The 17,548-nt window shown below is 42.0% G+C and overlaps 1 protein-coding gene across 1 annotated transcript in view; it reads left to right on the plus strand.

The window, feature by feature from the left end:
* Positions 1 to 9,991: 9,991 nt before the first annotated feature.
* LOC121010850 (translation initiation factor IF-2-like) overlaps positions 9,992 to 17,548 on the plus strand; it is a 44,330-nt gene continuing 36,773 nt past the window's right edge. Inside the window, exon 1 of the mRNA XM_040444726.1 lies at positions 9,992 to 10,405. Coding sequence (XP_040300660.1) covers positions 9,992 to 10,405 — 414 coding nt within the window. The remainder of the gene's footprint in view (positions 10,406 to 17,548) is intronic.

Genomic DNA, 17,548 nt, shown 5'->3' on the forward strand with positions numbered 1-17,548 from the left:
GAGTTCCCTAAACATTCTCATAAATTCCAGAAGAGCTGATGTTTGCCAAAGAGAATTATTCTACTTAACACCTAGTCGAAGTGATGGTGAATGAAGTCGGGCAGAGGGCCCTGTTCTCTGTCAAGAAGTAAGTAGCACAAGAAATCTTTCCCCTAAATGTTTATCATTTAATTGCTTTTCCTAAAGGGTTTTTAGGTTGATGGAGGCTGGACGCAACACAGTATTAGCAGTACCTGAGGTTGTGTGCCATTGCCCTAAAATCAGGTTGGAAAAATGCAGGCATATCTTGTTTTATTGAACTTCACTTTGTTGTGCTTTTTACAAATTGAAGGTTCAAGATGTCAGCAGAGGAAGTAACAGCAGCTGTGGTGGAAATAGCAAGAGAACTAGAATCAGGTGTGGAGCCTGAAAGTATGACTGAATTTCTACCATCTCCTGGTAAAACTTGATGGATGAGGAGTTGCTTCTTGGTGATGAACAAAGAAAGTGGTTTCTTGAGATGGAATGTACTCCTGGGGAAGATGCCATGAAGCTGAAGATTGTTGAAATGACAACGAAGGATTTAGAATACGATTTAAACTTAGTCAATCAAGCAGCAGCAGGGTTTGAGAGAATGGACTCCAATTTCAAAAGAAGTTTTGTGGGTAAAATGCTATCAAACAGCATCACGTGCTGCAGAGAAACAGTATGGGAAGGAAGAGTCACTGAATGCGGCAGACTTCATTGTTGTCCTACTTTAAGAAATTGCCACAGCTCCCCAACCTACAATAGCCTCCATCCTGATCAGTCAGCTGCTGTCTGTGATTGGCTGAAAGCTCAGACAATGGATAGCAGTTTTTTAGCAGCGAAGTATTTTTTTAATGTTTATTTTTTATTTTTGAGAGCCAGAGAGCATGTGCACAAGCAGGGAAGGGGCAGAGAGAGAGGGGGACAGAGGATCCAAAGCAGACTCTGCTGTCAGCAGCGAGCCCGATGTGGGGCTGGAACTCACGAACTGTGAGATCATGACCTGAGCTGAAGTTGAATGCCTAACCGACTGAGCCATCCAGGCTCCACAGCAACAAAGTATTTTTAAATTAAGGTGTGAACATTTTTTTTACATATAATTCTATTGCAAACTTAATAGACTACAGTGTAAACATAACTCTTATTATGTACCAAGAAACCAAAAAATTCATTTGACTTGCTTTTTTGTGATATTTGCTTTATTGCAGGGGTCTGACCAAACCTGCAGTATCTCGAGGTATGCCTATACACCTGTTTTCTCATTTGATCCTTATAAAAAGCCCATGAAATTGATATAGGATGACAAAATGAGAGGTTTCTCAGAAGTCACATGTCTTCCTGGAGTCTCAGAAGGACCCACCCCAGAAAGTCTCACCTTGGGAAGAAGAGACTTAACTCAAGTATAGTTGCTCAAGAATCTGTCAGAGACACTGGAACATCATCTCTCTGCTGGGCCAGCCAAAGGGCAGCAGCCAGGCACCGGATTAGCTCTTTTTACTTCAGAGGAAGTCTCATATGAGAAGCTCTTCTCATGAATGTGTGGGGGTGTGGGAATAGGCTGCACGCATCAAGGATACAGTACTAAGTGCATGCAATGGTAGCATCATTCCCCAGGGCTTGTCTACCGAAGAGCTTGGAAACATTTAATTACCATGTAACGTTTGATTAGGAACAAAATAATTCTGAAAATTCCAAATGTCATTAACCAAACAAGAAAGCAGCATGATATACAGCACACTTTAAAAATTGGTGAAAGGAAGTAGAAAATTCTAACACTGTATACAATGTAGAACATTGTATCTACATTCTAACCATTGTAATACAACATAATAACCCCTAAACTCTTTAGCCATACTAAAAATTCATTAACATCTGGAAGTCTAATCCTCCCAAGTCTGGGCAACAGCAGACTGGATGAATGCCTCTATTTCCCTCTTCAAAGATTTTTGCAACTGCTATAGAAAACAAATAGATGAAATGGAGAAAGTGGATAATGGGGCTAATCACTGAAAGAAGTGAGGCCTGCCCTATGAGAAATGTTACAGAGAGCCCTTCAGGCTGAAATGAAAGAATACTAGACAGCAACTCAAATCCACATGAAGGAATACAGCACATGGATAAAGTGAACAACCTAAGTAAATATAAAAGACATTAATCAATGAAAATGAGGAAATTGTTGCCAACCCTACAGAAATAATGATTATAAGAGAATACTATCAACAACTGTATGCCAATAAATTCGACAATGTAGATGAACTGTATAAATTCCTAGAAACACAAAGATTACCAAAAATGACTCAGGAAGAAACAGAAAATCCAAACAAACTGAAGTAGAGAGATTGAATTAATAATCAAAAACCTCCCCCAAAAAGAAATGGTGAACCAGATGGTTCTACCAAACATTTAAAGAAGAATTAATACCAGTCCTTCTCAAATTCTTCACAAAAATAGAAGAGGAGAAAATACTTCCTGACTCATTCTATGAGGCCAGCATTACCCTGAGACCAAACCCAGATGAAGACTTCAAAAGAAAAGAAAACTATACATCAATATCCCTTATGAGCATAAATGTAAAATATTCCATAAAATACCAACAAACCAAATCCAGCAGCATACTAGGAGGATTATATATTGTGACCCTGTGGGGTCTATCCCAGGAACACAAATATAGCTCAATGTAAAAATATTAATAATGTAATACAGCACATGAATAAAATGAAGGTTTAAATAAAGGTCGTATCAATTGATGCAGAAAATTATTTGACAATATTCAACCTACTTTCATGATAAAAGACACTCATCAAACTAGAAATAGAAGGGAACTTCCTCAACATGATAAATGACACCTGTGAAAACCCTATAGTTAACATTATACTCACTGTTGAAACAAAGCTCTCTCCCTAAGATCAGGAACAAGACAAGGAAGCCACTTGCTACTCCTGGAATTGTATTGGAACTTCTGGCCATAGCAATTAGGCAAGAAAAAGAAACAAAAGGTAGCCAGTTGAGAAGGAAGAAGCCACAGTAATCAAAATAGTGTGGTACTGGCAGAATGACAGACGTAGAGACAAAACAGAATAGAGGGTCCAGAAATAAACCTTCACATATGTGGTCAAGAAGGTGATTTGCAAAGAAAGTTCCAAGATAATTCAAGGGGGAAAGGATAGTCTTTTCATCAATGAAAACAATATTGAAATATCATTTTTACCTACCCATCCTCCTCTCTGTTTAAATGCAAAGAAATGCATAGAATATTTTTCTAATATTAATAGCAATGTTTTAGATGGTAAGATTTAGGGAAGCTTTTCAGGCATTTATTATACTTTGTATAGTGTTTGCATTTCTTATAATGAGCATGTATAAGTTTTGAAGTGGTTTTAGTTAAAAAATAAAACTGGAAGTAAATATGCAAGATGACAATAAAGAGGAATTTTTTTCTTCTTTGTACTTTTCAGCATTTTTTAACCACCCCCCAACCCTCTCCCAAACCATCACCTATTTTTTAGTGTATTTTGATTCTTGAAATAACACACTTCCAGTTTTGCATTTTTCCTTCACATTCCTGCATCCATCCTTATCTCTGATTTCCCAGTCCTACCCATGTTCTAGGTTCAGCTCAAACACATCCTCTTCTTGGGCGGCACTGGAGCATATTGGCTAAGTGCCCACAGTGGGACACTGCTGGAGCAGATGTGCGGTCCAACAGGCCCAAAAGTAGGTTTCTCCCATTACTAGCTCTATTACTTTAGGCAAGTCACTTAATCTTTCTGAGACTCGGTTTCCTCCTCTATAATAGAACAGATGATCTATCTCACGGGAGTTTTTAAAGAATTAAATTAGATCATAACATGTAAAGTGCTCAACAATAATAAATTTGTGTCGACGATAATAATACTGTTATTCCTCCAGACCTCCCTAAAGCAATCATTAGCTCTACAAATAGTCCTTATTAATTCAGTTTGGTTCCATGTGGGAAATTATAACTACCTTCGGGAGAAATAGTTTTACCCATTCATCCCTTAATGAAAGCCAGAGCCCTCAGGAAAACATACTTCATGATGCCCACACCTGCTTCTTCCTCTTTTTAGTCCAAGCAAACTAATGGTATCTAGGCTTCTTGAAAGCTTGGTTTAAAAAAAGGAAGAAGGATGGGGTGCCTGGGTGGCTCAGTCGGTTAGGCACCCAACTTCAGCTCAGGTTGTGATGTCACCATCCATGAGTTCGAGCCCTGCGTCGGGCTCTGTGCTGACAGCTCAGAGCCTGGAGCCTGCTTCGGACTGTGTGTGTGTGTCTCTCTCTGCCCCTCCCCTGTTCATGCTCTGTCTCTCTCTGTCTCAAAAATAAAATAAAACATTAAAAAATAACAAAAAAAGGAAGAAGGAGATGGGGAAGAGGAGGAGGAGGAAGAGGAAGAAGGAGGAGGAGAAGAGAAAAGGTAATCTCATCTACTATCAGCCTCCACACTTCACAATGAGATGGGTATGGGCTGTCTGGGGTCTGTACTTAGTGAAGGAAACATTGACTTATCAGAGAGCTCAGTGTTCAAATACTCATATTGTAGTCATGATTTCTGTTCAAGCCTGAGGTGAGCAGGATGAACCAATGTTGGACTTGAACATATCTGTCCTATCACTCTTTACTCCTGCAAGCTACTGGGGACTGCAGTCTTCATGACAGGGTCATCCTCTGGCAGCCAGCTCTCGAAGGGCACCTTGCTCAGGGAGACAGACATCAAAGTAAGAGTGCCTTTCGGAGTACCAGCTTCTTTTCCTCACTGAAAGACAGATTTCCATCGGTGTTGCCAAATATGTAAGTACTTTCCTTTAGGAACACTTATGAAAGACTACATTTTCACAGGAAACCAGGGCCACCCAAAGCAAAAATGTTCACCTTTAACTGTTTAAGAACAATTGCCCACTCGCTTTCTATTTGTTTACTTTTTCCTCCTCCATAAGAAATTTAAAGGATATTTTTGCTAGTGGTAGGTTGTATTTTTCCAGTGGCAAACAGTTTTAGTTTTGAGTTCTAAACTAAGGTTTGGAGACTGTCCATGGAACAAGCATTTTACAAAGAAGACCAGACACGAGCTCACACAGAGGACATAGTTGGATAGTTCAGTAGCAAAGCACAAACACATCTCAGCAGTAGGAAAGCAGACATGGAAATTCCCTGCCCACCTGACACCTCATCCAAGATAGGCAGAATCAAAGCCCTGCAAAATGTGACCCTTTAACACAGTTCTCCAGCTCAAAGAAAGGGGTCATTGTGTCAGTTCAGGTCCTCCTAGAGCATATGCCAAGATGGGATTCAACATGCAAGAACTTATTGAGAAACATGTTTATGAAGGGTGAAGGGGAGAACGAACAGGAATAGTCAGACTCAGATTACGACGCAGGTCTGTCTCCTGTGAAAAGGGAAAGGGAAGGAAGGAAGATTGGGCAGCAAGAGCTTCAAACTGCAGATGAGTTCTGAGAAATTATTGACCACACTGATGGAAATTCCCGCAGTACAGATTGCCTGTTAGAGGAGGCCCACCTTGGGCAGAAATGGCCTGGCTCTGGTACCCCCACTGTGTTCATTCATTGGCTAGGAGCAGCCAGAGAGCGTGTAGCCTTGTGTGAATGTTGCAGCACATCTAAAGGTGTGGCGGCCCAGGTGCCTGGGTGGCTCAGTCGGTTAAGCGTCTGACTTCGGCTTAGGTCATGATCTCACGGTCGGTGAGTTTGAGCCCCGCGTTGGGCTCTGTGCTGACAGCTCAGAGCCTGGAGCTTGCTTCAGATTCTGAGTCTCCCTCTCTCTCTGACCCTCCCCTGTTCATGCTCTGTCTCTCTCTGTCTCATAAATAAATAAACATTAAAAAAAAAATTTTTTTAATAAATAAATAAAGGTGTGGCGACCAGTGGCTCTCAGCTATGTTCTTGATAGAAGATTCTCTGGAAGAGTGATCTGTATAGGTATACAGCTACCACAATCATTCACTCAATTATGCATCCTGGGAGTCATGACTCTTATCCCTATCTCTAAGACCCAATCTACTGGCAAGTTCCTAACCATTTTACCTCCTAAGTATCCTTCATTCTGTCCATTTCTATCTCCTTCACCACTACCACCATCATCTTGCTCCCATCTGGTGGCCATCTTTCTTTTCATTTCTTTTCTTTTTTTTTTTAATGTTTATTTTTGAGAGAGAGAGAGAGAGAGAGAGAGAGACTGTGAGCAGGGGAGGGGGAGAAAGAGAGGCAGACACATAATCCAAAGCAGGCTCCAGGCTCTGAGCTGTCAGCACAGAGCCCCACATGGGGCTCGAACCCATGGACCGTGAGATCATGACCTGAACCAAAGTGGATGCTTAACCGACTGAGCCACCCAGGCGCCCCCAGAACAGCCTTTTAAAAATAGAAATCAGGGTACCTGGGTGGCTCAATTGGTTAAACTTCCAACTCTTGGTTTCAGCTCAGATCATGATCTCAGTTTTGTGAGATGGAGCCCTGCATTAGGCTCTGCACTGGCAGTGTGGAGCCTGCTTGGGATTCTCCCTCTCCCTCTATCTCTGCCCCTCTCCCACTCACTCTGTCTCTCTTAAAATAGATAAATAAAAACAAAAAAAAAATACAAATCAGATCTGCTTAAACAACATCAGTGATCATAGGATAAGGACCTAAGTCCTTAGCATGACCTTCAAGGCCCTGTTACAGCTTTAGCCTCCTGTGGACTTGAGTTGTCCTTCCTCTCTCTGCTCCCTCTGAGCATCAGATAGATATCTGATAGATATCAGATAGACAATCTAACCTGCTTCCAGTTCCCCAAATGTTCCAAGTTCTTTCCTGCCTCTGGACCCTTGCATATGTTGTTCCCTCTCCCAGTCATCTCTTCTCCAACCCTATGCCCCTTTACTCAGTTAACTAACCCTCATTCCTTTGCTACCAGTTCAAATATCATTTCTTTCTGCCTTCTTTGACCCTCACACAAATCCAAATCCTTTGTCATTCTCTCTCATAAGTGAATTAAATGCACTTTTGCAGCATTTAGGATGGTATTCTAAATTTGACTAATTATCTGATTGACTACTTCACTATAAAGTGTGTTTTCTGATAGCAGAGACTATGTGTATTTTTGCTCATTATTGCATTGCCAGCATTAGCAAAGTGGTTGCATTTTGTAGTTGCAACAAAATATTTGTTGAATAACGGAAGTATCTAAAAGGGTTAGTTGATATATATTTTTTCCTTTTTATCTGAGTCACTCCAAGTGTTTTATTTACTACCAGCGAATTCTATTTCTTTCTCTTTGTATTGTTATCCAGCTGTGTTGCATGATCTTTCCTCACGTCTACTCCCACCCTTCGCCCATGGTAAAATCTCTGAGGGCTGGCCTTGGACTTGGATTTTGGGTCTTCGCTGATGAGCACTGCAGGCCTGGATAATGTGCTTGTTGCAAAACTTACTGTAGCACAAGATTTTATTCTAGAGTTAGAAGGTTAGGGAGGTAGGAAGGAAAAGAAAGTGAGTTGCCCCCCAAGAGTTGGGATACAAAGTTGCGCTTTGAAAGTTAAATTATAAATCAAACCAATCAAAGCAAAAATATACAAAATGCCCCCTTAAAGAGAAATAAGGGCTCCAGGACCTACAAGGCCTAACAGTACTGTCACTTAGTAAGGCCTTGCTCTACCTAAAAAAGAAATACGTTCATCTGAGGAGGGACAGCCCAGGTGGCATAATAAGGAGAAATTAGGTAATACAGATGGGGCTGTCCACCAGCCACCATCTCCAAGAGAAGTGCTGGCCAGGACAGCGGGAGCGAGTGGCCTGTCCTCACAGCAGCTTGTTTGACCTCTGATGTGGAGGAAGATGCACCACGCTGTCCAAGGCTGATAAGTCAGACAATTCACTCTTCTGATTCTGACTTCAAGCTCACCAAGCCACCTTCCAACAATTAGGTTCCAAATTGAACAGTTACAAGAAGAGAGTGCAGTCACCAGTCTCATGTTCCTGACTGCTTTGCATCTAACAGTAATGGTTAAGCTCCAGGTTTTGGAATCACATGGCCTTTATTTGAACACTTATATACTGTACTTGCTAAGCTTGGGAATTTCCTTCATCTTTTGTAGCTCAGCTGAAAAAAATATCACAATATACTGCACCATTACAGGGAGAATTAAATGAAGCAATGCATGTAATGTACTTAGCATACAGTTTAGCAAACAGTGAATGAAATCAGTAAGTTGGCATTCTGATTTTCTACAACATAGATTTTTAATCAACACTGGAACACTGAAAAGATGAAATTTTATATCCCATAGTATCAAAGACCAAATCTGGACTCTGGGAAATTACCAAGCTGATAGACTATATGCTAGCCTTTTACCTCTTGGCCCCTCTCTGGTCACATGTGTAACATCTTGTAAAAGGTAACCAGGACTTGGCTTTATCTTCTTGGATCTCTGCCTCTCTTTTCCTAACCCTCATCTCCCAGACATACTTTTTATGCAGAAACAGATTTACCTCTACTTTGCTCTCGTGGAATCAAGAATGATTATCCTGGGGCGCCTGGGTGGCGCAGTCGGTTAAGCGTCCGACTTCAGCCAGGTCACGATCTCGCGGTCCGGGAGTTCGAGCCCCGCGTCAGGCTCTGGGCTGATGGCTCGGAGCCTGGAGCCTGTTTCCGATTCTGTGTCTCCCTCTCTCTCTGCCCCTCCGCCGTTCATGCTCTGTCTCTCTCTGTCCCAAAAATAAATAAACGTTGAAAAAAAAAAAAAGAATGATTATCCTATCACAAGGAAGAGCTCCAAGGCTTGCCTTGATTTTTTTTTTTTCTTTTTCCTTTTCCTTCATACTACAGACCAAAAGCATCATCTCCTGGAGGGGGAAACATGGGCTCTTATTTTTCTAAGATCATCATTTGGCCTGCTTCACTTCCCCATGTGCTCTTGAGGGAAATACTGCAAACACTTAGAAACCCACAGCATGAGTCACAAATCAAGTCCTCCATCATGCAGGGAACGTGCCTGAATTTCAAAGAGGCAAACCAAAGCGACTGGCAAATCAGACAGTTAATCTGTTTTTCTGTTCCAGTTATCAGACTGCTCTATGACAAAAATGAACAAACACATGGCAAACTGTGTTTGGAGTATGGAGTCTTAGCAACATTTTCCAAGTAGGACGGCTTACAAAAAGTATTTTCAGATCTCAGTAACTGATGCAGGACAGGGCTGTGGGGACTTGTGTCCAACTTCAACTGCAGCGGTGCTCTAAGAGAACTTGGTCCACTGGCATAATTATAGGGGCAAATTGTCAGGCTGAGTGTGAGGTGCCTTCCAAAATGACTGCAGTGCCTCCTCAGTCCTTCTAAGTCATGATAGCACAGTCCAAACTTTGAAAACTATCTTATTATCATAGAGATCTCCAAATTTTATCAACTGACATTAGAGAATGTCTATCAAGCATCCAGAAAAACAACAACAAATATTTTCTCCCTTACATCGGTTCATTTAAGTCCTACAACCTGACGTAGGTATGGTTATCATCCTCATCCTACAGGGAGTAAATACTCTGCCCCAAATCACACAGCCAATAAGTGATAAGCCTCTAAATCCTTGGGTATTGATGGGCACCAATTAGTCCAGGGAGTCCAAGTCTTAAGCTTCCTGTTCAGTTTTTCTTAATCAAATGAAGAATCCCCATTTCCTTGATACCACTGACTTTTTATTTCTCCGCTGACCCAGGATGAGGAGCCTGGTACCTCATGGTCACGACCAGGCTGTTCGAAGCTACGGTGCCGCCAACTTGGCAGAGGGACCAGTGCGCATGCCCAGGCTTGGGGACAGGGCGACCCCAGCTGGCTCAGCGCCCCCACCCGAGACCCCCTCAGAGGCTTGCTCCTGGTCGCCCAGGCCAAACCCGCCTCCGGACGCCAGAAACCCACAAAGCGCCGCCACCAGCCCCGAAGCCGAAGCAGGCGCTAAGGGGCGGCCTGGGAAGCAACCCCGATGGACCGAGGCACAGTAGGCCGCGCGGACGAACGACGGCGTGCGGCGGGCCTCTCCACCTGCTGCCCGGACGCGGCCTGGGCCCCGTCCTGCGGAGGTGTTCGCGCCAGGCTCGCTCCGGCGCCTCAGGTGGACGGGGTTCCCGCCCGAACGCCGCCCGGCCGCCCGCGTGCAGGCCCGAGACCTGAGCCCCCGCCTCTGGCTGCCAGCCCGCGCTCCGCGTTCACCGCGCTCGGCCGGGGCCCGCCTCTCGGCATTTTCGCTTTCGCTTTCCTGCCGCTGTTGTTGAGGAAAATGAAAGTGGCCGTGGCCGTGGCCCGGGCCGGCGCAGCTGCCGTCGGGGCGAGGGACACACAAAACGGCGGCGGTCGGCGAGGAGCCTGGGAGCTGGAGCCCCTACCCGCGCCAGACGAGGTAAGCGCAGCCCCGTGGCGGCCGCCTCGCGGGCTCCTCCTTGCGGACCCGGCGGGCGGGACGCCAGGCGGGCCTGTGACGCACGGGCGGGTCTTGCGGGGGGCTCCTGCCGCGGGGCTGGGGTGGCGGCGACGCGGCAGCGCCCGGGCCTGCAGGGCTCTTGTCCTCCGGGCCTGGCTGAAGACCACCTGAGGGAGCTTAGAGCAGCGTACCAAGGATGTGGCAGCCCGGGGCCGAGGTCGCACCTCGGCAAGACAGGCCACGGTTCCCATCGCACGTTTCCTTTTTGTACGACGCCACCGGTCCCCCACCCCCCACCGGGCTTCAGTAAAAATCGAAGTGGGGGTTGTATAAAATGCTGAGCAGAGTGCTTCACCTGAGCTCAGCAGGGAGAAACTCATAATTTACCCCTTCGTACCTGGGAGACTCCTCTTCCCCACTCAGCTCCACTCCTCCTGTAGTTTGCCTTTCTACGTTTTACAGATAGGGTGCACTTGGGCGCACCTGGGGTGCCTTCCAGCCGTTCCCTGAACTGGCAGGCTTGCAGCTCGCCTCTCTTGGTCATAGGCATGGACATCAGCTAGGCCAGGCCGTCACCCTCTCCCCAACGCTCTGTTCGTGAGAAGACAGGGGCTCGCTCCAACCCTGGGGCTGGCGATAATGGTCGGGGATGGGTGCACTCAGGGACTGAGTCCTTCCTAGACCAGGAAACTTTCTGTCCACTGCATCTGCCCGCAGAAGGGTGAAAGATGAGTGCTCTCGTCCCGTTAACGCTAAGTTGATCGTGGGGTGCGGGAACTGGGCTCCACCTCAAGGCTGTGGACACAACCACTGGGAAGACATGGGGGGGGGGGGCGGTGAGATGTGTAATGTCCCCAGGGGTAAGTGAAAAAGGCAAGACAAAAGAAGGAATATATCTAGGGTATGTACGTATGTATGTGTATGTATGTGTGTGTATATATGTATATCCCAGAAAGCCAGTTATGTGGGACAAGCATACACTGTAGAAGGCACTAAGTGTTGAAAGTCAAGTGGCTTACTTGACTTATATTCGAATGATGACGGTTTTTGTAGCCAGTACCATGAACCCTCTTTTAATCAGCGTTTGTCTCAATAAAAATGAATTCAGCCTAATCACATGGATCTGATCATAAGACCCATTACTAAAACAAAACTTGAATAATCTTAACTTTGAAAATAGCCATCCGAATTTGACAAAAGATGGCATAAGGTCCTGATTTTTTTTTAATTTTTTTTTAACATTTATTTATTTTTGAGAGGGAGAGAGAGAGCACGAGTGGGGGAGGGGAGACAGACAGAGAGACACTCACAGAATCTGAAGCAGAATCCAGGCTCTAAGCTGTCAGCACAGAGCCCCACATGGGGCTCAAGCTCACTGACTGCAAGATCATGACCTGAGCCGAAGTCTGTCGCTTAATGAACTGAGCCACCCAGGCGCCCCCATAAGGTCTTGATTTTTAAAGCATGGAGGTCTTCTCCTGCCTTGCTCCAGGGCGGTGTTGAGTATTCATTGCTTTTAGAAAACGCTGCCTTTATCATGAGTCAAAAAAATCAATTCTTGGATTCAATCAGTTATTCCTTTTCTTCTGAATTCCATAATGTTCTGTTCTCTCCCTTCTGTTAACTAAAGTTCAGCTGTAGTGGATGGTTCTCTCCTTTTGCTCCCCTGTCTCCTGTCTGCAGGGGGAGGAGGTGGTGTAGTGGGGACAACATCCACTACCTTTCTACCACCCTGTGTTTTTTCTTCCCTGGAAACTGAATTACTCAGCTGGAGACCAAGCAAGCCTCTGGCTTTCCCACTACCTTCTTTTCTCCGTAGTTTTATGTTTCATTGAGTTAGCCTCCAACATGTGATGGACTTTCTTAAATTTTTCACTGAAAAGTAATGCATGGGATTTTATTTTTCTTAGTATCTCAGGTCTCACAAATTTAATTGCTCATATATCTTAGTTCATGGCATACTATAATCCTTGGTCCATTTTGAGTCTCTCATTTTATTTCACTTTGTTATTTCCTCCCTTTATACTCCATTTCTCTCTCAACACCCTCCTCCCCATGCGCACACAGACAGGAGGCCATGCTGGCGTATTTGTTCGTTCTTCCAAAGTACATTTCATTGTATCGTCTTAGAACACATATATCTTTGAAACATATGTCATGTTTTGCTTTTGTTGCACTTAACTAAATACTATTATGCTATAAATCTCATACTATTTCTTTTTTCCCTTCCACATTATGTTTTTGAGTCGAACCATAATGCTGTATGTAAGTCTAATTCATTACTCCTGGCTGTTGCATAGTTTTATATGAAAAGTATACACCACGAGTACCTAATAGCCTCCTGGGGGTAGACATCGGTGGCCTGTAAGCCCTTGCTTGCATGAACAGTTCTGCACCAAACGTCCTTTTGAGTATCTCCCTGTGGCCTTGTGCAAGAATTTTTTTGATAGACAGACAGATATGGAACTGTTGGTAAAAGACTGATGTCTTTTAATAAAAACTGCTACTTTGTGCTGCAGAACGACTTCATTGGTTTCCTCCCACCAGGAGTGCATAAAAAGTCACTTTTCCAACAGCTGCTGGCACTTACTATTATTTAATTTACTAATTTTTGTCAAACTACTAGGTTAAAGCAGTACTCCATTTCTGTTTTAATTGAGCATCTCATCATATTGTTTTGTCATTTGTGAACTGTCTATCCATCTAATTTGCCCTTCTTTTCTTTCAGATTTCTGATATTTTTCTATATGGGGTTTGCATTTTGTTCCTTATTTTTTTGTTGTTGTTTTATGTATTGTTGTTTATTTTATTTAAAACCAAGTTAGTTAACATATAGTATAATAAATGGTTTCAGGAGTAGAATTTAGTGATTCATCACTTGTATACAACACCCAGTGCTCCTCCCAACAAGTGCCCTCCTTAATGCCCATCACCTATTTAGCCCATCCCCCCACCCAGCACCCCTCCAGCAACCCTCAGTTTGTTCTCTGTATTTAAGAGTCTCTTATGGTTCCTTCTGTATTGGTATCCTTACATGTTAAAGTGTTAGTCCTTTGTCAGATGTGGATGTTTTAAGTCTTCCCCTAGTCTTGTCTCCCATCTGTTAATCTCACATATGGTCTCCTTTTTATTATTAACTTTATTGAGATATAATTTTTATACCACAAAATCCACCTATTTAAAGTGAACTCATTGGTTTATGGTACATTTACAGAGTGGGTAACTATCATCATGATCTAATTTTAGAATTTTTTATTACTCCATTAGCAGTCACCCTCCAGTTTCCCTCAATATGCTCCTCCCAAGCCCTAGGCAAGCACTAATCTACTTCCTGTCTGTATTTGCCTGTTTCTGAACATTTCATATAAATGGGGTTCTACAGTATGTTTTTGTCGTGACTGGCTTCTTTCACTTAGCATAATGTAGTGTAGATTTATCCACATTATAGCCTATAGCAGTAATTTGTTCCTTTTTATTGCCCAATAATATTCCCTCATGTGGGTATACTGTTTTTGGTTTATCTGTTTATCAGTTGGTGCACACTTAGGTTGTTTTTACTTTTTGGCTATTATAAATAATGCTTTTGTGAACATTCATGTACAGTTTTTGTGTGAACACATATTTCCGTTTCTTTTGGATATATACCTAGAAGTGGAATGGCTGGATCATATGGTATCTCTATGTTTAAATTTTTGAGGAAGTCCCAAATGGTTTTCTAAAACAGCTGCAACATTTTACGGTCTTACCTGCAATGCATGAGGGTTCCATTTTCTTCACATCCTCACCAACACTTGTCTGTCATTTTGGTTATAGCCAACCTAGCAGGTGTGAAGTTGTAGCTCATTGTGGTTTTGATTTATGCTTCCCTGATGGTTAATGATTTTGAACATATTTTCATGCGCTTACTAACCACTTGTATATCTGTATCTGCTTTGGAGAAATGTCTATTCAGATCTATTTTTTTAATGTGTATTTATTTATTTATTTTGAGAGAGAGAGAGAGAGAGAGAGAGCGCGCAAGTGGGAGAGGCAGAGAGAGATGGGGACAGAGAGAATCCCAAGTAGGCTCTGCACCATCAGGGCAGAGCTTGAGGTGGAGCTTGAATTCACGAACCGTGAGATCATGACCTGAGCCAAAATCAAGAGTTGGTCGCTCAACTGAGCCACCTAGGTGCCCCTATTCAGATCTATTTTTAAAGTTGGATTCTTTGTTTTTTATCATAGAATTGTAAGTTATTTATATATTCTTGATATTTATCCTTTCTCAGATGTATCAGTTGCAAATAGTTTCTCCCATTCTGTGAGTTATCTTTTCACTTTCTTGATGGTGTTCAATTTTGTTGATATCCAACTGATCAATCTTCTCTCTTACCTGTTGTGTTTTTGTGTCATATCTAAGAAATTCTTGCCTAACTCAAAGTTGTAAGGGGTCACTCCTATGTTTTCATCTAAGACCTTTATCGTTTCAGCTTTTACGTTTAGGTCCATTGTCATCTTCTTCTTCTTCTTCTTTTTTTTTTTTTTTAACATAAATCTTTAAACTTTGTGTAGTCACATCCATCATCTTTCTCCTTTTAGCTTGAGCTATTTGCATCTTATTTTAAAAATCCTTACCTACCTGAAGATCAAAAAGTTTTTCTATATTTTCTCCTACTAACTTTGGTTATTCTTCTACATTTACATCTTTAACCCAGTTGGATTTTGTTTTTATTATGGCTTTGTAATATATCTTAATATCTACCTTTTTGTTCTTTTTCAAACTTTTCGTAGCTTGTCATGGATTTATTCTTTAATAAATATTTTAAAATCTGTCTGTAAAGTTCACAGAAGTCTTTCTGAAATTTTGATTAGAAATTAATTGAAATCATAGGTTCATCTGGAAAGAATTGACACCTTTTAGTGTCATGCCATCTCACTTGTGAGTATGGTCTACCTCTGCATTTATTCATGTTTCTTTTATATACTTTAATACCGTTTTTCAAATTTTCTCCACAAGTCTGTTATACATTCTTTATTAAGATAATTCCTAGAGAGGTGCCTGGGTGGTTCAGTCACTTGAGTGTCCAACTCTTGATTTCGGCTCAGGTCATAATCCCAGGATTGTGGGATTGCTCAGGTCATATTCCCAGAGTTGTGGGATCGAGTCCCATGTTAGGCTCCATACGGAGTGTGAAGCCTGCTTAAAATTCCCTCTCTCTCCCTCTATCCTTTCACCCGCTCCTGCTCTTTTGCTCTCTCTTAAGAAACAAAAATTCCTAGATTCAATAATATTACTATTATAAGTGTGTTTTTTTTATCTTTTTCACATTGTTATAGGTTACACTGTTACATATCTTCTCTCTCTCTCTCTCTCTGTCTCTCTTTCTCTCACACACACACACACACTCTCTCTCTCTCTCTCTCTCTCTGTCTCTCTCTCTTTAGTTGGTTACTGTTGGTGTGAAGAAGTGTAGTCAGTTGTTTTTAAGTTAGTCTCATATCCAGCTATCTTTTTGAACTCCTATTAATTCTAATAGTTTTTCTGTGGATTCTCTTGAGAGTTTTGTGTGAAATAACTATACCAGTTGCAAACACTGACAACTTTTGACTCGTTCCTTCCAATTTTATACTTGGTTTTACTTCTTATTATTTCCTTGTAGTGGTTAATTTTTCTATAATTCTATTATATGTTGGTGGGGATAGCTGGAATCCTTGTCTTGCTCCATTTCTTAAAAAGAATATATGTAGTTTCTCTATTAAGTATGATGTTAGCTATAGGTTTGTATCCCTTTCCTTAGGATCTGAGATATCAAGGAAAATAGATAAAATTCATGCATTAGTTTCCAATGAAAAATTTTGTAAGAAAATGCATCAATATGGGGCTAAAGTAATGAATAATCAAGCGATGAAGGAAAGAGGGTAGTGGGGAAGACAGGGGTTTGGTCTCCTAATTCTGTTTCAGCTCCCAAAAGCTGGTTCTTGTTTTGTTTAAGGTATTTATTTTTTAGTAGTCTCTATACCCAGTGTGGTGCTTGAACTCACAAACCCGAGATCAAGAGTTGCATGCTCCTCCAACTGAGGCAGCCAGGTGCCCCTTGTTTTTGTTTTTAACACAAATTAGCATTGAACTTTGTCAAATGATCTCTCTGTGTCTGGGGAGATAATCATCTGGGGAGATAATCGTCTTCCCCATACCAGTTTTCAATGTATTATTAGAGTGTATAATCTTAGCTACTGTAACAGCCCCAATGTTTCAGTGACTTAAACCAATAATGCTATTTATTTATCACTCAAGACACAGTCAAAGGTGTTGGGAAGATATTAGGCTCTCCTTCACTTAGTTGTTCAGGAACCCAGGCTCTTTCTAGCCAGTTGCTTCCCCAACTGCTAGGACCTAAGTCCTTCAGCGAGTTCTCTATGATGGCAAGAGAGGACACATATCACTACTCCTCTCATTCCGTTGATGAGGACTAGTCACCTGGTCCCACGTATTTTAAGGTGGCTGGGAAGTTTAATGGTATTCCCAGGAGGCAAAGGACAACAGAGAGATGTTGAGCAGTAGTAACTTCTTCCATAATCCATTAATGTAGTGAATTACATTGAGAGATTTTCTGACTTTGAACCATTTTTAAATATTTTATTATGATATATTCTTAATACTTTTTTGGATTTGGTTAGGTAATATTTTATTTGGGTGTTTGGCATCCATGTTTAGAAGTGAAACTGGCCCATATTTTCTTTTTATGAACAGTCCATATTCCAAATTTCAAAATTATAGCAACATTAGGTTGGGTGATGTTTCCTCCTTTTTTTTTTTTTTTTTTTTTTTTTTAATTTTCCAGAGTAACACATTTAAGGAAAGAGTGTCTGTTCTTTGGAAGGTAGTAGGATGCTCTTGTAAAACGTCATAGCCCTGAAACTTTATGGAGAATAAGTTTTTTAGATTACTTTGGTTTTGGAGTGCCTGGGTGGCTCAATCAATTAAGCATCTGACTCTTGATCTCAGCTCAAGTCTTGATCTCTGGGTCATGACTTCAAGCCTCATGTTGGGCTCTGTGCTGGGCATGAAGCCTACTAAAGAAAGAATAGAATAGAATAGAATAGAATAGAATAGAATAGAATAGAATAGAATAGAATAGAATA

Source organism: Herpailurus yagouaroundi, unplaced genomic scaffold (genome assembly GCF_014898765.1).
Source record: "Herpailurus yagouaroundi ecotype Mexico unplaced genomic scaffold, PumYag 192, whole genome shotgun sequence".
NCBI lineage: Eukaryota > Metazoa > Chordata > Mammalia > Carnivora > Felidae > Herpailurus > Herpailurus yagouaroundi.